Raw genomic sequence first — 20,990 nt, 5'->3', positions numbered from 1 at the left:
CATATGCAAAGTATCATGTGATTTTCCAAGTGTGAAACTATGTAGTTTTTTCATAAGAGTACATAGGAGTTAAATTGGTACAGCATTTGTACTCACGGATGAAACAATTATTGCTGCTTACAAGTCACACCTCCAAATATGTTAATGAGCCAGAAACAACAATAGCATGCTTGGAGGTCAAAAGGATTTTGCTGCTCCAAACATACGGTACTGTATTCTGTGGGGTGGAATTACAGTACCATTTGAAATACTGCAATTCTTTCCCCGCCAACAACATTTTCCCACAGTGCACTATAATTGACAGCATGCTGCAGTAAAACAAGTATTTTATTGTTGATAATACCCCAAATTACCTTTTAAATTACAGTTTTCCATTAACGTGTACATCTCAAAACCATGCATGCAAGAAACCTTGACCTAGTGCACACATATTTCTCTGTCCTCAGTTTGATTGAAGGCCTCAATCTTTCGTTTTGCCTTGTAACTGATTGGTTCTAGAAAGAAAGAGAGAAGGAACAACACATGATCAAGATGAGCTAGCTACTAGTTTAAAGCAATGAAAGATCTAATTGTTACAAAGATTGAATGTATATACATTTATGAGAATAATACATGCAGCTTATCAAGCTTGAAGACAATACACTCATTTATCACTCAATAGTGTTATGAGTGAGTGCACCACAAGCATCTTTCCAGGGTGTTGATGCACCCTCTTCCCAATGCAGCTTCTTCCAACACCATGGGCAGAGATGGGCAATATTTCTGTTACATGTATTTGAAATGTATATTTTGTATTACACTGGGCTGAACTACACACAATGTATTTTGTAACAGGTACTTTAGAGAGCTGTAATTTCTATTTTCAAAATACAAAATACTTTTCTATACCATTTTGTAACTTAATATCAAGAAATGCCTACATCAGAAAACGCCCCTAAATGCGGTCTGCAATTACACCCTTCTTGCTTTAGGATAACTTACGCCAGCAGGTTATGAGAACTAACGTATCAGGTTAGGAGAATTAGGTTAAGCTACGGCTCCAATCTAGACATGACCCTGAAACAAGGCCAATAGTAATACCAAGTGTGCTTTGCAGTTCATTTTGGTATGTTCATTTTCACATATACATTTTCAACTAATGTAGATAAACATATCACAGTCATAGCAAGTAAAATGTTTCTGTAACCGTTACTGAGAATGTTGTTGCTGTTCAGGCCGGCTACTTGCAAATGTATTTTTGTATTTGAAAATACAAAATACATGTATTTTAATTAAATACATTTCAACATACCAGTATTGTGTGGTTTATTTTGATACAATGATATTTATTGTATTTTGTAATTTTTGCACATCCCTGACCATGGGTAAGGGAAGGGTAAAAGTGATGTTTTACTTTGATGTCAAGTCGGCTCATATTGTTTCTACCTTAGCAGTTGTGCTAGCTAACATGCTACTGAACAGTGACACTAGCATATTGACATGCATATTATTGGTATTAGCTAAAATACAGCAATGTATTCACCAAAAAATATGTGTTTAGGCAAATCATTATCAATTGTGCAAAATATAATAGCTAACGTTAGCTAGCTAGCTAAGTGCTAGCCACTAACTAGCTCGCTAGCCACTCAGTGGTGCTGACAGATTGAAACTGAATATAGCAACAAAATTTGTTTCACTCTATTCAATAAAACATGACATTGCGAAGCAGGCATAAATTATTTAACAAAATGTTTATTAGGATGTGTATTAGGATGTTAGACACTCACTGAACAACTTCGGTAGGTAGCTACATAGGTTGGTTTACATTTTCTAACCGATTTTTCTTCACCCCCCTGACTAGTCGTCAACGGTTACTGGTCTTGGAACTCATGTGTTCTCCAGAAATGGCTTCTGGTAAACTGTTTGCCACTAGTGGCAATAAATATTGTTGCCACAGATACAAATAGAATCTTGAGAGAATTGTTTACCAGAAAAAAATCACTAGTGGCAATAAATATTATTGTCGCAGATTCACCACTAGTGGCAAACATTTGCAAACTTCTGGCAACATTTTGTGGCACACTATTTAGTTTGCAGCAAATTTGCCACAAACTTGCAGGAAGTTTTCCGCAATAAATGATTTATTGTTCATAATAGAGGTGACAGTTGGTCATGAAGATGTGTGTGTTTTCTGAGGACAATAATGCGCTGTCTGTCATATAAGGGTAACATTTCATCAGACAGGACATTTGAAAGATAGAGTAGGAGGCAGTTTGCTCCAAAAGTGTTTGGTGTGCGTTTTATCACACTGCCCACATCATTTCTCACTGTATGCCAAAAAAAGGGCCTTGAGGTAGATGATACGTGACGAGAGCATACAAGAGAAATGCGTAAACAATGCCCAGAAGCTTGTATTCTTGGAATTGAAGTGATTTAGTGGCCAACTGTTTTGGGAAATTACACTGTAAAGATGTCAGATCAGCCAAGTGAACAAGGCCACCATAGCCCCAAATGAAAGAACTGTTGGTGAATCAGTGGCAGGGAAGAGAGAAGGATGGGGTTGGGATGGGGGGAGAAATGGGCAGGCTATTCTCCTCCACCACACAGACTGATGATGATGGTGTGAATTGGTGGGACAATAACCACTCAGGAGGAATTGTGAGGGCACCGCGGGGATGGATGGTTCTCCAGCAAAGAGGGGACAGAAGAAGGGAGGATATCCTGCTTCCTGCCAGGGTAAGTGAGGGAAGGCCAGACCGTGCAGACCCATTGTAGAGAGCTCAACATGGAGCCCTGTCACCCTGCACCATCGTGGGCTGAACGAGGCTGGGGTGGGCCTGAAAAAAACACAATCATACACCGTCATGTACTAACATACAGAGCAATACATGCACAAAATGTAAACACACATGTAAATGCAGTCATACACAGTCCATGCTCATGTGAAATCATATCATAAAACAGATTTGTTTCCCTTTTTTTCTTTATTATTTTTTACCCCAAAAAATATGTTTCATTTGTACAAACTCACGCTTTATTTTTGTGGATAATATCATAACCTAGCAAGGAAAATACATCTGGGATGTATAACAACATTGATGTATATTCTTACACATTCACTGCACTTAGTAATAGAATAGAAAAATCATATATTCTATGTTATAAAATCTGTAAGAAGTGACATGACAGGTTTCTTACATTCTCAAAGTGCCATCGTTCAGGTTGGGGGCAAGGGGAGTTGGAGGGTAAAAAAAACAACTTGGAACAAGGAGGAAATAAGATAACACTGAGACAACACATAATCCTCTGACAGTCAATGTCATCCCTCCCCTTTACGGGAACACATTGCCGAAGAGTTCCCTTTTAACTTGCAAAAAGCACCACAATGTCGTCCTGTCCCTCCTTTCATCAGAATCATCATTATGAAATGGATCAATTTCTCTTTGCTGTGCCGCACACAGTAATCCTCTCCAATTCTTCTCATGTTCTCCATAACATCCAATTATCATCGCTGTGTGAGCCCGTTGTTGTTTTTGTCTTCCTTTGGTTTGGTGACTCCTTAGTCTCTGTCATATAGTCCATTGTAGTCCATCGTTTTTTCTCATCTGTGGCCGGCAGCTCAGATCAGAACATCCTCTTGGTGTTGAAGACCTTCAGCTTGGTCATGAAGTTGAAGTAGATGAAGGCCAGACAAACAAGCAAGTTCTTCATCAGGTAGAGGAGTGGCGTTACAAAGCCGAAGAAGGCGATGAGGCCGATACGCACGAACAGGAAGGGCAGATCCTGCAGGGCCACGCCTAACGACGACAGCAGGGGACTGTGGGGCATGACCATCAGCCGCAGGCACGACAGGTAGCTGAAGATGTAGATAGGGAACACCCAGCCCGAGTAGTAGACGGCCGGGTGCCCCGCCACCCTCACCATCTCCACCGTATCCATCCAGAACAGAAAGCTGTCCACAAACACCTCGGCTCGGGCGTCGCTGGCACACAGGAAGCGCAATGGGCCTGTGTAGGCGTATGGTGAGACGTCGCGGTCCGCGGACATGCTGGCCGAGCGTGCCGAGCGTGAGCTCAGGCCTGAGATGCTGAACTGTCTGCCTTGCATCTGGTTACCTGGCATCCCCTGGAGTGTCCCATTGGCCTCTGGTCGAGACCCTGCCTCGTTCTGGTTCTGGTCCTGCCCATTTGGTCTACCAGGTTGCCCTGGTTGTGTAGGTTGCCCGGGCACAGCTGGCGTTACGGGTGCCGCAGGGTTTTCTGGGTTTATCGGTGTCACTGGGGTTACGTTCGTGAGGACAGTGGAAGGGATCTCAGCATCTCGGTCCAATTCGTTAGCTGGATGGAAAGAAAACAGCACATGGGTATGTTAGCCATGATAGAACAACCCAGATCAGAACATCTCATTATGGCACAGACCCATTGAGCACACCACGTCATTTCAACGTGGACAACTGGGTAATATTTGGTTGAGACGTTGATCGATGAGATTACAACCTACATTCACTCACTCAAAAAGACAGCCAAAAGTTTGTTGAATTCCCAATGTGTTATCACTATGCTTTCAACCATCTAAAAGCAAGGCCAAATTTCAATGGAAAAACAATGTCTGATTTTTGGTTTGGTTGTCACCGAAATGTGTTATCACTGCACTTTCAACCATTTAAAAGCACAACAATGTTCAAATGGGAATACGTCAGATATTTTGTTTATTTATAAAACACCTTAATGTGTTATCACCGCGCTTCATTTTATAGCACAACCACTATGCATAGTGCAAATGATCAATGCTGTTTGAGATTCTTTATTATAGCAATTGTGAAGATCTCCACAGACCTGCGACCTTTGTATGCGGTCTTGAATATGCACACTTTCTATGATTACTTAAGAGGACACTATAGTTACAATAACCTTTAAATGTGTTACTCTTTAGGCCATTTACTGTATTACAAAAGTAATATTGAATTGTCTTTGGTTGAGATGTATCTACTTCTTGGATAGTGTCACGACTTCCTCTGAAGCTGCCTCCTCTCCTTGTTCGGGCAGGCTTCGGCGGTCGTCGTCACCGGCCTTCTAGCCACTGCCACTCCTCATCTTATCATTCCATTGGTTTTGTCTTGTTTATTACACACACATGGTTCATATCCACTCATCAATACCTGTAGAAGTGTTCCCTCTGCCCCGTTGTCTTTGTGTGTGATTGTTTATTGTGGAGGATAGTTAAGCTCGGTGGAGCTCTGTGTATTTTGTATCGCCGGGTTATTTCCCTGTGTGCCTTGTATTTTCCAGTGCGCCTGTTTTGTACACTGGAGTGTTTTTTGACGCATTACTGCGTAACTCTGTATTTGCGGAATAAAGCCTGTTATTCTGTGATTTACCCTCCTGCGCCTGACTCCATCGACATCACCTCATCACAGAATCACACACCAGACATGGAGTCTGCAGGAGAGGAGCACATGCCTGGAGTCGTGGCACAGGTCCGGGAGCATTTGACGATGCTAGCCAGCTTGGGAGAAGCGATGGATCAGGTTCTCCAGGTTGTCCAACGCCTGGAGAAGAGAGGACCCGATCTTTCGGGACCAGCTGAGCGACCGGATCCAGCCACCCACACCCCAGCTTCCCAGAGGGATTCATATATCCCGACCACGGGATTTCGACAGGACAGCTGCCCTCTGCCAGGGATTCCTCCTACAACTGGAGTTATACTTCTCAACCATCAGCCCGGCTCCATCGGAGCGGGAGAAGGTGTCCGCCCTCGTATCCTGCCTCTCGGGGAAAGCCCTGGAGTGGGCCAACGCGGTCTGGAGTGAAGGAGGAGCCGCGTTGGACAACTTCGGGGGGTGTTCTCTCGCCTCTTCCGGACAGTCTTCGTTCACCCGCCCGAGGGTAGAGAGGCGGGCGAGCGGCTGGTCCACCTAAGACAGGGGATGAGGACCGCGCAGGACTTTGCCTTGGAGATTCGGACTCTAGCGGCTGGGTCCAGGTGGAACGAGCGGGCCCTCATCGACCACTTCCGGTGCCATCTGCGAGAGGACGTCCGAAGGGAGCTAGCCTGCCGTGACACCGCGTTGTCCTTTAATCAACTGGTGGACATGACCATCCAGTTGGACAACCTGCTGGCTTCTCGAGGACGTCCTGGATGGGGCCTGCCCATTTCACCCCACCCCCCCAACCCGGATCACGAGAGGATGGAGCTGGGTGGTGCGGCGATCCGGGAGAGCGGACGACAGCGCCAGTGTCACTCTGGTGGCACGAGAGAACACTTCACTGCATGCTGTCGTCAGCATTCTTTTGGGTCTGGAGGCGGCAGTCAGGGCGCTCTCGCATCACCCCAGGTATCGAACACCCACACTCGTTCAGAGCCCTCTGCTGCGCACTGTACCCTACACATCCACTTCCCTGATTAAACGGTAGTTCCCCAGTGTAAGGCGCTGGTCTATTCAGTCGCAGCTGGGAACTTTATGGACAGGTCATTTGCACATAGTCTAAGCATTACATTGGTTCCCCTATCCATTCCACTCCCCATCAGAGCACTTGACAGTCAACCATTAGGGTCCGTGTTCATTAGGGAAGTTAGGGAAGATACAGCACCAGTTACTATGGTTGCGCACAAGGCCCATAGAGAGCAAGTCACCTTTTTTATTATTGAGTCTCCTGATTTCCCTGTTGTGTTAGGTCTTCCCTGGTTAGCACTACACAACCCCACCTTTTCATGGCCGCAGACGGTTCTCACGGGATGGTCGCGAGAGTGTCAGGGTAGGTGTCTAGGTGTTTCCATTGATGCAACCATGGTGGAAAGTCCAGACACTACCTCCACCGTGTGCATTCCCCAAGAATACCTCGATTTGGCGCACGTGTTTTCCAAAATGCAGGCGACCAAATTACCACCTCATCAGTCGGGGGATAGTGCGATAAACCTCAGAGTAGACGCTGTGCCTCCCAGGAGTCATGTGTATCCCCTGTCGCAGGTTGAAACGGAGGCGATGGAGACATACGTCTCCGAGTCCCTGTGCTACGGGTTCATACGTCCCTCCGCTTCGCCCGCCTCCTCGAGTTTCTTTTTTGTGAAGAACAAAGACGGAGGTCTGCGCCCGTGCATTGACTACCGAGCACTGAACAAGGGGACAATACGTTATAGTTATCCTCTACCCCTCATTCCATCGGTAATCAAGTCAATGCATGGGGCGCGCTTCCTCACAAAATTAGAACTTCGGAGTACGTACAACATGGTGCGTGTCCGAGAGGGGGACGAGAGGAAGTCAGCATTCAGCACAACCACGGAGCATTACGAATACCTGGTGATGCCGTACGGTTTGATGAATGCTCCATCCGTCTTCCAGTCCTTTGTGAACGAGGTGTTTCGTGACATGCTTGGTCGCGATGTAGTAGTCTACATTGATGACATTCTGGTGTATTCCGCTACGCACACCGAGCATGTGTCCCTGGATCGCAAAGTACTGGGCCAACTGTTGGAACATTACCTTTATGCCAAGGCAGAAAAGTGTCTGTTTTTACAACAGTCCGTCTCCTTTCTTGGATACCGCATTACCACCTCAGGTGTGGAGATGGAGGGAGATCGCATTACAGCCGTGTGTAATTGGCCGACTCCAACCACGGTAAAGGAGGTGCAGAGCTTTATATGCTTTGCCAACTACTATCGGAGGTTTATCCAGGGCTTTGGCAAGGTCGCAGCTCCCATCACATCTTTGTTGAAGGGTGGGCTCCGCTGGTCTGCTGAGGCTGACAAGGCCTTCAGTAACCTGATGGTTCTGTTCACCTCACCCCCGGTACTTGCCCATCCCAATCCATCACTACCATTCGTAGTGGAGGTGGATGCGTCCGAGGTAGGGATAGGCGCTGTCCTATCTAAAACGCTCAGGCACACCACCCAAGCTCCGCCCCTGTGCCTTCTTCTCCAAGAAGCTCAGCTCGGCGGAGCAGAACTACAACGTTGGTGATCGGGAGCTGTTGGCTGTTGTCAGAGCCCTGACCGTGTGGAGGCACTGGCTCGAGGGGGCGAAACCACCGTAACCTGGAGTACATCCGGGCAGCGAGGAGGCTGAACCCGCGCCAGGCCAGGTGGGCCCTATTCTTCACCCAGTTTGATTTTACACTATCTTACATCCCTGGTACGAAGAACGTGAAGGCAGACGCACTGTCACGGCTGTACGACACAGAGGAGAGGCCAATTGACAACACCCCCATACTCTCGGCCTCCTGCATTGTGGCGCTGGTAGTATGGGCGATGGACGCGGACATAGAGCGGGCGTTACGCACAGAGCCATCTCCACCTCACTGTCCAGCTGGGCTGCAGTATGTACCGTCTCTTGTCTGTGACCGTCTAATCTATTGGGCACACACGTCCCACTCCTCTGGTCTCCCAGGTATTGGCCGTACAGTGCGCTGCCTGACCAGAAAGTACTGGTGGCCTACCTTGGCTAAGGACGTGAGGGTGTATGTCTCCTCCTGCTCGGTGTGCGCCCAGAGCAAGGCAAATAGGCACCTCCCAGTGTGTAAGTTACAGCCCTTACCATTTCCACAACGGCCATGGGCCGGCCTTTGTATTGACTTTCTCACTGATCTTCCCCTCTACATTTAAATTTTTGTCATTTAGCAGACTCTCTTATCCAGAGCGACTTAAAAGTTAGTGAGTGGATACATATTTTTTTTTCATACTGGCCCCCCGTGGGAATCGAACCCACAACCCTGGTGTTGCAAACGCCATGCTCTACCAACTGAGCTATATCCCTGCGGGCCATTCCCTCCCCTACCCTGGACGACGCTGGGCCAATTGTGTGCTGCCCCATGGGTCTCCCGGTCACGGCCGGCTACGACAGAGCCTGGATACGAACCAGGATCTCTAATGGCACAGCTAGCAATGCGATGCAGTGCCTTAGACCACTGCGCCTCTCAGGGTAACACCACCATTCTGGTCGTTGTGGATCGCTTTTCAAAAGCCTGCCGCCTCCTTCCTCTGCCCGGTCTCCCCACGGCCCTGCAGACTACGGAGGCCCTGTTTACAACACGTCTTCTGGCACTACGGGGTGGCAGAGGACATAGTGTTTGACCGGGGTCCCCAGTTCACATCCAGTCATTCATGAAACATCTGGGGGTCTCGGTCAGCCTTACCTCTGGGTTTCACCCTGAGTCTAATGGGAAGGTGGAACAGGTGAATCAAAATGTGGGTTGGTTTCTGTGGTTCTACTGCCAGGACCGGCTGGGCGAGTGGTCGGTGTTCTTGCCGTGGGCCGAATATGCCCAGAACTCTCTCCGCCACTCCTCCACTAACCTCTCGCCATTTCAATGTGTTTTAGGTTATCAGACGGTTCTGGCACCGTGGCATCAGAGCCAGACCGAAGCTCCTACGGGGGATGACTGGTTGCGGCATACAGAGGAGACGTGGAATGCTGCTCACATCCACCTCCAGCGCGCTGTGCGTCGCCAGAAGGCCAACGCTGACCACCACAGCAGTGAGGCCCCGGTCTTTGTACCAGGTGATCGGGTCTGGCTCTCGACCCGGAATCTGCCCCTCCGCCTGCCCTGCCGGAAGCTGATCCCGTGGTTTGTGGGGCCGTTCATAGTCCTGAGGAGAATAAACGAGGTTACCTGTAGGTTACTACACCCTCCAGATTACCGTATTAACCCCTCTTTTCATGTGTCTCTCCTCAGGCCGGTGGTGGCTGGTCCGATCCAGGAGTCTGAGGTGCTGGAGGTCCCTCTGCCCCCTCTGGACATCGATGTGGACCCGGCGTACTCCGTCCTGGATTCGAGGCGTCGGGTGGGGGGCCTTCAGTACCTCGTGGATTGGGAGGGGTACGTTCTGGAGGAGCGGTGCTGGGTCCTGGTGAGGGATATCCTCGATCCCTCCCTGTTGCGAGATTTCCACCGTCGCCATCCGGCTCGCCCTGCTCCGCGCCCTCCTGGCCGTCCCCGAGGCCGGTGTCGGCGCGCTGCTGGAGCTGCACGTCAAGGTGGGGGTACTGTCATTACTTCCTCCAAAGCTTTCTCCTTTCCTTGTTCGGGCAGGCTTCGGCGGTTGTCCTCACTGGCCTTCTAGTCACTGCCTCTCCTCATCTCATCATTCCATTCCATTGTTTTTGTTTTGTTTTTTGTTTTACTAATCTCACTTCTGCAGAAGTCTGTCTCATGTGAGCGGTAGATTCCCAAATGACCTCACGATTGGCCATTTCCTTATTTCTTTCCTCTGAAAGGTCATGATTGTAAAACAGAGACATCCTCTTTTCTAGTAATTGTCTAGTGAGTGGCAGAATGAGTCAGAAATGTTGTTGTAGCTTAGCTGTGAATGTCTGCTTGAGAGAAATGCCTCCTTCCAGAGTGTTGTTCTGATACTCTCACTCTGAAAGTTTTTAATATATTTATAAACTTTATATTAAAAGCGCAAATATGAAAATATATATTGACTAATAAACTTGTTTATACATTGGGAAAAAATACATTAAGTGATTTCTAATTGTCTACTATTTGCTCTATTGCAAAAGTGATATTGCATTGTGTTTGGTTGTCAATGCAACCGAATATCAACATTTTAAGGATATGTTCACTACATGACCAAAAGTCGAACATCTCATTCCAAATCATGGACATTAATATTGAGTTGGTCCCCCCTTTGCTGCTATAACAGCCTCCACTATTCTGGGAAGGCTTTCTGCTAGATGTTGGAACATTGCTGCAGGGACTTGCTTCCATTCAGCCACGAGAGCATTAGTAAGGTCGGGCACAGATGTTGGGCGATTAGGCCTGGCTCGCAGTCGGAGTTCCAATTCATCCCAAAGGTGTTCGATGGGGTTGAGGTCAGGGCTTTGTGCAGGTCAGTCCAGTTCTTCCATACCGATCTCAACAAACCATTTCTGTATGGACCTCGTTTTGTTCACAAAGTTGGAAGCACAGAATCGTCTAGAATGTCATTGTATGTTGTAGTGTTAAGATTTCCCTTCACTGGAACTAAGGGGCCTAACCCGAACCATGAAAAACAGCCCCAGACCATTATTCCTCCTCCACCAAACTTTACAGTTGGCACTATGCATTGGGGCAGGTAGCGTTCTCCTGGCATCTGCCAAACCCAGATTTGTCTGTCGGAGTGCCAGATGGTGAAGCGAGAACACGTTTCCACTGCTCCAGAGTCCAATGGCGGTGAGCTTTACACCACTCTAGCCGACGCTTGGCGTTGCGCATGGTGATCTTAGGCTTGTGTGCGGCTGCTCGGCCGTGGAAACCCATTTCATGAAGCAGTTTGGAACTCGGTAGTGAGTGTTGCAACCGAGGACAGACGATTTTTACGTGCTACGCACTTCAGCACTCGGCGGTCCCGTTCTATGAGCTTGTGTGACCTACTACTTTGCGGCTGAGCCGTTGTTGCTCCTAGACGTTTCCACTTTACACCTTTCAGCAAAGGGTGTGGCTGAAATAGCCAAATCCACTAATTTGAAGGGGTGTCCAAATACTTTTGTATGTACTGTGTAGTGTATCTTCTGTTTGAATAGTTCCATCTGTGCCACTGACTTAGACTGGCTTTAATTCCAGTTTGTCTATAAATTAATAATTTACATGTTGGACCAAAAATGTCAGATAATCTTAAAGAAAGAATAGGACTACAGTGGCTTGCGAAAGTATTCACCCGCCTTGGCATTTTTCCTATTTTGTTGCCTTACAACCTAGAATTAAAATTGATTTTGGGGGGGTTTGTATAATTTGATTAACACAACATGCCTACCACTTTGAAGATGGAAAATATGTTTTATTGTGAAACAAACAAGAAATAAGACAAAAAAACTGAAAACTTGAGCGTGCATAACTATTCACTCCCCCAAAGTCAATACTTTGTAGAGCCACCTTTTGCAGCAATTACAGCTGCAAGTCTCTTGGGGTATGTCTCTATAAGCTTGGCACATCTAGCCACTGGGATTTTTGCCCAAGGCAAAACTGCTCCAGCTCCTTCAAGTTGGATGGGTTCCGCTGGTGTACAACAATCTTTAAGTCATACCACAGATTCTCAATTGGATTGAGGTCTGGGCTTTGACTAGGCCATTCCAAGACATTTAAATGTTTCCCCTTAAACCACTCAAGTATTGCTTTAGCAGTATGCTTAGGGTCATTGTCCTGCTGGAAGGTGAACCTCCGTCCCAGTCTCAAATCTCTGGAAGACTGAAACAGGTTTCCCTCAAGAATTTCCCTGTATTTAGCGCCATCCATCATTCCTTCAATTCTGACCAGTTTCCCAGTCCCTGCCGATGAAAACTTATGGAGAAAAAAAACATTCCCCCTGCATGATGCTGCCACCACCATGCTTCACTGGAGGGCTGGTGTTCTCGGGGTGATGAGAGGTGTTGGGTTTGCGCCAGACATAGCGTTTTCCTTGATGGCCAAAAAGCTCAATTTTGGTCTCATCTGACCAGAGTACCTTCTTCCATATGTTTGGGGGGTCTCCCACATGCCTTTTGGTGAACACCAAACGTGTTTGCTTATTTATTTCTTTAAGCAATGGCTTTTTTCTGGCCACTCTTTCGTAAAGCCCAGCTCTGTGGAGTGTACGGCTTAAAGTGGTCCTATGGACAGATACTCCAATCTCTGCTGTGGAGCTTTGCAGCTCTTTCAGGGTTATCTTTGGTCTCTTTGTTGCCTCTCTGATTAATGCCTTCCTTGCCTGGTCCGTGAGTTTTGGTGGGTGGCCCTCTCTTGGCAGGTTTGTTGTGGTGCCATATTCTTTCCATTTTTGAATAATGGATTTAATGGTGCTCCTTGGGATGTTCAAAGTTTCTGATATTTTTTTATAACACAACCCTGATCTGTACTTCTCCACAACTTTGTCCCTGACCTGTTTGGAGAGCTCCTTTGTCTTCACAGTGCCGCTTGCTTGGTGGTGCCCCTTGCTTAGTGGTGTTGCAGACTCTGGGGCCTTTCAGAACAGTTGTGTATATATACTGAGATCATGTGACACTTAGATTGCACACAGTTGTAATGCAACAAAATAGGAAAAACGCCAAGGGGGATGAATACTTTTGCAAGGCACTGTAAATAGGACTAAATCAATTCAAACTTTAAATGCACTTTAAATCATTTTTTAAAATTTAGTCCTATTCTTTCACTTAGATTTTTGTTTGAGATGGAGATGTGAATCCAACATATTAATAACTCACTTGTAGATTACATTTGAAATCAACTAAAGCTTGAAACTCTATTTTTAGTTGAATCCTGGGTTGAATTGAAACAATAGCTGTTCTATATAGGCCTAAATAGTATAATTAATTATATACAGTATGATTAATAAAGTATGGTTTCATTTCATTTAATTAAACCTACTCTTTGAAATTACTTCAATAGCAACATCCTCCATTTTAAGTGGAGGATTCTCAATAATTATTCTCATGATAGCACATTGGTAGTAGTCAGTGACAAATATATTTTGCACATCTATCATTCCAGTGTTAATACGAAATTGTAACTATTTTGCACTATGGCCTATTTATTGCCTTACCTCCATAACTTACTACATTTACACACACTGTATATATATTTTCTGTTGTATTTGTGACTATATGTTTTGTTTACCCCATATGTAACTCTGTGTTGTTGTTTTTATCGCACTGCTTTGCTTTATCTTGGCCAGGTTGCAGTTGTAAATGAGAACTTGTTCTCAACTGGCTTACCTGGTTAAATAAAGGTTAAATAAATAAATAAATATCTAAGCAGGGCTTGGCTGAAACCCTGGATGGGAGACCAAAGGGTAGCTATAGATAGATACATTCTCCAGTAGGAGGTGCTGCCAAGCTTATAGCTTTTTTTCTGATAGTGGATATAATGTTGAAGATCTGACGTTGTTTCAAAAGGTACAAAATCAACATATTTTATACAAGATTTTGTCTATGTTGAAAATTGGTCAGCATTACATAATCCTCGGGTTGAAATTTCACCCTCAAAACAGTTTATTATTTTTTGCAAATCCAATGTACTTTAAACATAGATTCCACGTCACAGTACGTTGACAAATTACATTAAAACAACGTTGATTTAACCTGTTTGTGCCCAGTGGGGACATAGAGTCCAACAGAGTAGAACACAGCACAACACAGTGATTTTCTCTCTGGGCTCTATAGGCACTATATTTGACCATAGTACAATAGCCTTTCTGGTCAGTGGAAAAGGACAATAAACATTTTGGATCTGGCCATTTCCTCGAATAAACGGATTCCAAGAAAATGACAGTCGTCCTTAGAACAACGTCATGGTTTTTGCCAATTCAGCACTGTTACAAAAAATCTGTTCGTGGGTCATACAGAGAATTTCCTGTTCGTTTCCTGAGATAGAGAACATATCCCCTGATAGTGTGAGTATTGTTGTCGTCATGAAATTACACTATGGTCCCGCTGCATGTGACAGAGGTTGCGCTCAGTGAGTTGGCAGTGGATCATGTAATGTTCGGTTCAGTAGATGCTACAGTAGCTCAGCCTGGCCTCAGATCCATATGAAGCATACTATACGTATTTATGTACACCTACAAGACGTATGATATGTACTAATGGTCTAGTTACTTTCGACAGAAACGAAAGTAGGGAAGTTGGTCGGGAGAATGGGCGAGCATACAGTGGGGAAAAAAAGTATTTAGTCAGCCACCAATTGTGCAAGTTCTCCCACTTAAAAAGATGAGAGATGCCTGTAATTTTCATCATAGGTACACGTCAACTATGACAGACAAATTGAGGGAAAAAAATCCAGAAAATCACATCGTAGGATTTTTAATGAATTTATTTGCAAATTATGGTGGAAAATAAGTATTTGGTCACCTACAAACAAGCAAGATTTCTGGCTCTCACAGACCTGTAACTTCTTCTTTAAGAGGCTCCTCTGTCCTCCACTCGTTACCTGTATTAATGGCACCTGTTTGAACTTGTTATCAGTATAAAAGACACCTGTCCACAACCTCAAACAGTCACACTCCAAACTCCACTATGGCCAAGACCAAAGAGCTGTCAAAGGACACCAGAAACAAAATTGTAGACCTGCACCAGGCTGGGAAGACTGAATCTGCAATAGGTAAGCAGCTTGGTTTGAAGAAATCAACTGTGGGAGCAATTATTAGGAATTGGAAGACATACAAGACCACTGATAATCTCCCTCGATCTGGGGCTCCACGCAAGATCTCACCCCTTGGGGTCAAAATGATCACAAGAACGGTGAGCAAAAATCCCAGAACCACACGGGGGGACCTAGTGAATGACCTGCAGAGAGCTGGGACCAAAGTAACAAAGCCTACCATCAGTAACACACTACGCCGCCAGGGACTCAAATCCTGCAGTGCAAGACGTGTCCCCCTGCTTAAGCCAGTACATGTCCAGGCCCGTCTGAAGTGCATTTGGATGATCCAGAAGAGGATTGGGAGAATGTCATATGGTCAGATGAAACCAAAATATAACTTTTTGGTAAAAACTCAACTCGTCATGTTTGGAGGACAAAGAATGCTGAGTTGCATCCAAAGAACACCATACCTACTGTGAAGCATGGGGGTGGAAACATCATGCTTTGGGGCTGTTTTTCTGCGAAGGGACCAGGACGACTGATCCGTGTAAAGGAAAGAATGAATGGGGCCATGTATCGTGAGATTTTGAGTGAAAACCTCCTTCCATCAGCAAGGGCATTGAAGATGAAATGTGGCTGAGTCTTTCAGCATGACAATGATCCCAAACACACCGCCCGGGCAACGAAGGAGTGGCTTCGTGAAGAAGCATTTCAAGGTCCTGGAGTGGCCTAGCCAGTCTCCAGATCTCAACCCCATAGAAAATCTTTGGAGGGAGTTGAAAGTCTGTGTTGCCCAGCGACAGCCTCAAAACATCACTGCTCTAGAGGAGATCTGCATGGAGGAATGGGCCAAAATACCAGAAACAGTGTGTGAAAACCTTGTGAAGACTTACAGAAAACGTTTGACCTGTGTCATTGCCAACAAAGGGTATATAACAAAGTATTGAGAAACTTTTGTTATTGACCAAATACTTATTTTCCACCATCATTTGCAAATAAATTCATTAAAAATCCTACAATGTGATTTTCTGGATTATTTTTTCTCATTTTGCCTGTCATAGTTGACGTGTACCTATGATGAAAATTACAGGCCTCTCTCATCTTTTTAAGTGGGAGAACTTGCACAATTGGTGGCTGACTAAATACTTTTTTTCCCCACTGTATACCGCGACGTTCTAGCAATCCAAAGGTAGCATGTTCCACTCGCGTCAGGGACAACTGTAGCTTTTAGCTTATCCTTCCCCTAACCCTTTTCCTAACCTTAACCTAATTCTCCTAACCCCTCACATAGATTATCCTAACCTTTGTCGTTAGTTCTCCTAACCACCAATTCTCCCTGTAATTCTCATTTCTTGTTACAATGCAACAAGCAACATGATTTCAGAGAAAGACGAATAATACTATGTCAACCAATTCACATGCTATCGTACGACCGAGCAAGAAGTATTATACTATACGTCCTCTAATTTGTATGATATTGTAAGACCGATATTCCATTCACAACGTAACGTAATATACACTACATATACAAAAGTATGTGGACACCCCTTCAAATTAGTGGATTGGACTATTTCAGCCCCACCCGTTGCTGACAGGTGTATAAAATCGAGCACACAGCCATGCAATCTCCATAGAAAAACATTGGCAATAGAATGGCATTACTGAAGAGCTCAGTGACTTTCAACGTGACACCGTCATACGATGCCACCTTTCCAACAAGTCAGTTCGTCAAATTTCTGCCTTGCTAGAGCTGCCGCAGTCAAATGTAAGTGCTATTATTGTGAAGTGGAAATGTCTAGGAGGAACAACGACTCAGCCGCGAAGTGGTAGGCCACACAAGCTCACAGAACGGGACCGCCGAGTGCTGAAGCGCTTAGCATGTAAAAAAGCGTCTGTCCTTGGTTGCAACACTCACTATCAGGTTCAAAACTGCCTCTGGAAGCAAGGTCAGCACGAGAACTGTTCGTTGAGAGCTTTATGAAATGGGTTTCCATGGCCGAGTAGCCGCACACAAGCCTAAGATCTCCATGCGGAATGCCAAGTGTCGGGTAGACTCTGGAGCAGTGGAAATGCGTTCTCTGGAGTGATGAACCACGCTTCACCATCTGGCACTCCGACGGACAAATCTGGGCTGATGCCAGGAGAACGCTACCTGCCCCAATGCATAGTGCCAACTGTAAAGTTTGGTGGAGGAGGAATAATGGTCTGGGGCTGTTTTTCATGGTTCAGGCTAGGCCCCTTAGTTCCGGTGAAGGAAAATCATAACACTACAGCATACAATGACATTCTAGATGATTCTGTGCTTCCAACTTTGTGACAACAGTTTGGGGAAGGCACTTTCCTGTTTCAGCATGACAATGCCCTGTGCACAAAGCAAGGTCCATACAGAAATGATTTGTCGAGATCGGTGTGGAAGAACTTGACTGGCCTGCACAGAGCCCTGACCTCAACCCCATCAAACACCTTTGGGATGAATTGGAACGTGGAGCCAGGCCTAATCGCCCAACATCAGTGCCCGACCTCACTAATGCTCTTGTGACTGAATGGAAGCAAGTCCCCACAGCAATTTTCCAACATCTAGTGGAAAGCCTTCCCAGAAGAGTGGTGGCTGTTATAGCAGCAAAAGGAGGACCAACTCCATATTAATGCCCATGATTTTGGAATTAGATGTTCGACGAGCAGGTGTCCACATACTTTTGGTCATGGAGTGTATCTTTCTAAATGGAGGTTGCTAATTTACATACCAAATTCAACGAATTGCCCTGAGACCAGGTTGAGTAGCCAGCCAGTGTTCACTTAAACATGTGTGTTTAATGCAGAGCTTTGTATTCTCACCGTGTCCAGTGAGTCGACAGTGGCGGATCCTCTCCACAATATCAATGCAGATGAGAGAGAAGAGCACCAACGACACGGGGAGCTCTGCAAACGTGTCCTGTCTTATACTGTTATTGATCTGCACCTGAGAGAAAACAACGATCAAAACCAATCTGTGATTCAAATCAGACTACAATGCTAGCTCTGATTGTGATCTAATGAAACCGTCATGTGCCAGTCATTTACCAGCTTGACTTCCCCTCCAAACCTTCTCCAAACACTACATACAACCCTATGAGTGCTATACACTGAGTGTACAAAACATTAGGAACTCCTGCTCTTTCCATGACGTAGAATGACCAGGTGAATCCAGGTGAAAGCAATGATCCCTTATTGATGTCACCTGTTAAATCTACTTCAATCAGTGTAGATGAAGGGGCAGAGACAGGTTAAAGAACGATTTTTGAGCCTTGAGACGATTGAGGCATGGATTGTGTATGTGTGCCATTCAGAGGGTGAACGGGCAAGACAAAATATGAAAGTGCCTTTGAAGGGGGTATGGTAGTAGATGCCAGGTGCACCAGTTTGAGTGTGTCAAGAACTGCAACGCTGCTGGATTTTTCAAGCTCAACAGTTTCCTGTGTGTATCAACAACAGTCCACCACCCAAAGGACATCCAGCCAACTTGACACAACTGTGGGAAGCATTGGAGTCAACATGGGCCAGCATCCCTGTGGAACGCTTTCGACACCTTGTAGAGTCCATGCCCCGACGAATTGAGGCTGTTGCTGAAGGCAAAGGGGGAGGTGCAACTCAATATTAGGAAGGTGTTCCTAATGTTTTGTACACTCAGTGTATACCCTCTGTGACACTTGGTTAGTGGGCTAATCACTTAGCTCTGGTATGTACTCTACAGGACACAGAACAAAAGAGACTGGGCTGAATTTATGGCTTCTCTTATGTAAAAGAGAGTAGATAAACCAAGGACCTGAGTCACCCCTGGACCTTTAGGAACCTCTAGAAAGTGCCTCATAGACATCTAATAGGAGGTGGGCACAACACAGAAAGGAAGTGGGAAAGTGCCAGACAAACAGCCAATGTGACCAGGGTGGCTGGGACAGGAAGAGGAACTCAGCTGCTTATCAGTTGCTCCTTGGTCATAGGGCTGTAGATTGCTCCCCTGAGAACCCAACTGTTCCTCTCCACTCATCACCTTTACCCCCTCCTCTCTCATTAGAACCCTGCTATGACACTGCACTTCAAGGAACTTTCATAATGCTGTGGTGGTGCCATAATGGTAGAATAGGTAGACTACAGTCTGCATTCTGCGTAGTAGGGTTTGATGTGCATGGAATCATCTAGACAAGGGATGGGCAAGTTTGATGGGGGTGGGGGCCACAAAAAAACGGAACTTATCATGAGGGGCCGCAGTGGCTCGTGTGTCTGCGCAGTGGCTCGTGGGCCCCCCTGTGAGCAAAACATTTTAGCGGCCCCCCTTGTGACAGCAAAAAATGCCATTTAATAACTCATTTCATGCAATTCTACACATTTTGGAGGCAAATGTTTGCCGATATTAATATGATAATATCGGCAAACATTTGGGCCCCATCTCGGTCGGTAATTCGACCATGCTTACTACAAGTTTAGATAGCTAGCCACTAGACTAACTTATAAATAAAAATAGCTGACATGGGCTAATTGAGTGACTGCTGATGCACAAACAAATTTCGAAATTGCACGTTGTGTATTCTATTATTATAACTCTCAACAGTAAATTGAGACCCCGACTGAGTTGGGGGGGGGGGCTGCCAGTTGCCCATCCCTGATCTAGACATACAGTAGAATGACATAGAAGTGGAGTAGTACAATCCAGACATTGACGTCTACTTGTTTTCATCGTTCCTCGGCTCCAATCAGGGACTGATTTAGACCTGGTACATCAGGTAAGTGCACTCTCGGGCTACTCAATGGCATTAATCTATTAATCAACTACCGGGGGACTGAAAACTAGCAGTACTGCAGACCTCAAAGCCTGGATGTGAATACCTCTGACTTAGAATGTCTCTCTGAAAGTGTCCCTCTCATTTCAGAGAGGTAACCAACAGGTCGAGTGTCAATGTTCAAACATAGACACATTGAGACGGGCATAAACAAATTATGGATACTACTGGGGTCACATGGTTTACCTCTGAGCTGGCGATGAGAAAGGCAAAGCAGGGTAATGTGGAAAGGATCAAATAGACCAGGGCCACCGGCCTCCTGAGAGAGAGAGACAGAGAGAGAATGGAGATAGATTTACATTTACGTCATTTAGCAGACGCTCTTATCCAGAGCGACTTACAGTGAATACATATTTTTTTATACTGGCCCCCCGTGGGAATCGAACCCACAACCCTGGCGTTGCAAACGCCATGCTCTATCAACTGAGCTACATCCCTGCCGGCCATTCCCTCCCCTACCCTGGACGACGCTGGGCCAATTGTGCGCCGCCCATGAGTCTCCCGGTCGCGGCCGGCTGCGACAGAGCCTGGATTCGAACCAGGATCTCTAGTGGCACAGTTAGCACTGCAATGCAGTGCCTTAGACCACTGCGCCACTCAGGAGGCTCGATAGATAAAGGAGTGATAGTCTGAGTTATAGGCTAGAGGTTTTGAAAAAGGAAAATATCGATGCATTTGGAAATGGATATGGCCAAATCAATTGCAGGCCAGTCGAGACTCGGACACAGCACAGCTACAGGTCAGGTTCACGCCACACAGACCAGGCAGCCATTACAACACCCCAAGGCTCTGCTCCAGAAAACACTGTGCTGTTATATCACAGCTCCTAGCTCCTAGCTTAGACCCAGTGGATTCCCAGCTAGGCCACAGACCAGACAAGCCAGACAGACACTCACCATTTCTTCCTCCCGACAAGAAACGTATTATTCATGAACACCATGTACTTCATGGGCACCCAGACCAGCAGGGCAGTGGAGGTGACATAGGCGATGGAGGAGGCCACGATGAGCCAGTAGGCAGTGCTCGCGTCTCCGGGCGGCTGCGCCACACTCTTGACCAGCGCCACGATGAGGGCGAACCTCTGCATGACGATGAAGAGCGGCACACACAGGCCTGCGAACTGCAGCACCTCGCACAGGGCGAACTTCAGCGTCCTCCCCGAGGCCAT

At 46.1% G+C, this 20,990-nt stretch overlaps 1 protein-coding gene across 1 annotated transcript; it reads right to left on the bottom strand.

Moving 5' to 3' along the window:
• Positions 1-3,162: 3,162 nt before the first annotated feature.
• Positions 3,163-20,990, bottom strand: LOC121570269 (transmembrane protein 236-like). Its single transcript, XM_041881740.1, has 4 exons — positions 20,719-20,990; positions 20,009-20,081; positions 17,844-17,967; positions 3,163-4,316 (listed from the first exon to the last, which is right to left on the bottom strand). The coding sequence occupies exons 1-4, from the start codon at positions 20,988-20,990 to the stop codon at positions 3,604-3,606; spliced, it is 1,182 nt and encodes a 393-aa protein (XP_041737674.1). The 3' UTR covers positions 3,163-3,603.

The sequence above is a fragment of the Coregonus clupeaformis genome, chromosome 7, assembly GCF_020615455.1.
Source record: "Coregonus clupeaformis isolate EN_2021a chromosome 7, ASM2061545v1, whole genome shotgun sequence".
NCBI classification, from domain to species: domain Eukaryota; kingdom Metazoa; phylum Chordata; class Actinopteri; order Salmoniformes; family Salmonidae; genus Coregonus; species Coregonus clupeaformis.
This window is presented reverse-complemented; position numbering and strand designations above follow the sequence as displayed.

Bases quoted from the DNA above. Each gene is read 5' to 3' on its own strand.
- LOC121570269 (XM_041881740.1), bottom strand. From the start codon at position 20,990: ATGGCCTCGGGGAGGACGCTGAAGTTCGCCCTGTGCGAGGTGCTGCAG. The intron at 17,968-20,008 runs GTAAACCATGTG...GTTTTCTCTCAG, and splicing joins TTCTCATCGCCAGCTCAGAG to GTGCAGATCAATAACAGTAT. The intron at 4,317-17,843 runs GTGAGAATACAA...CTTTCCATCCAG, and splicing joins CTGTCGACTCACTGGACACG to CTAACGAATTGGACCGAGAT.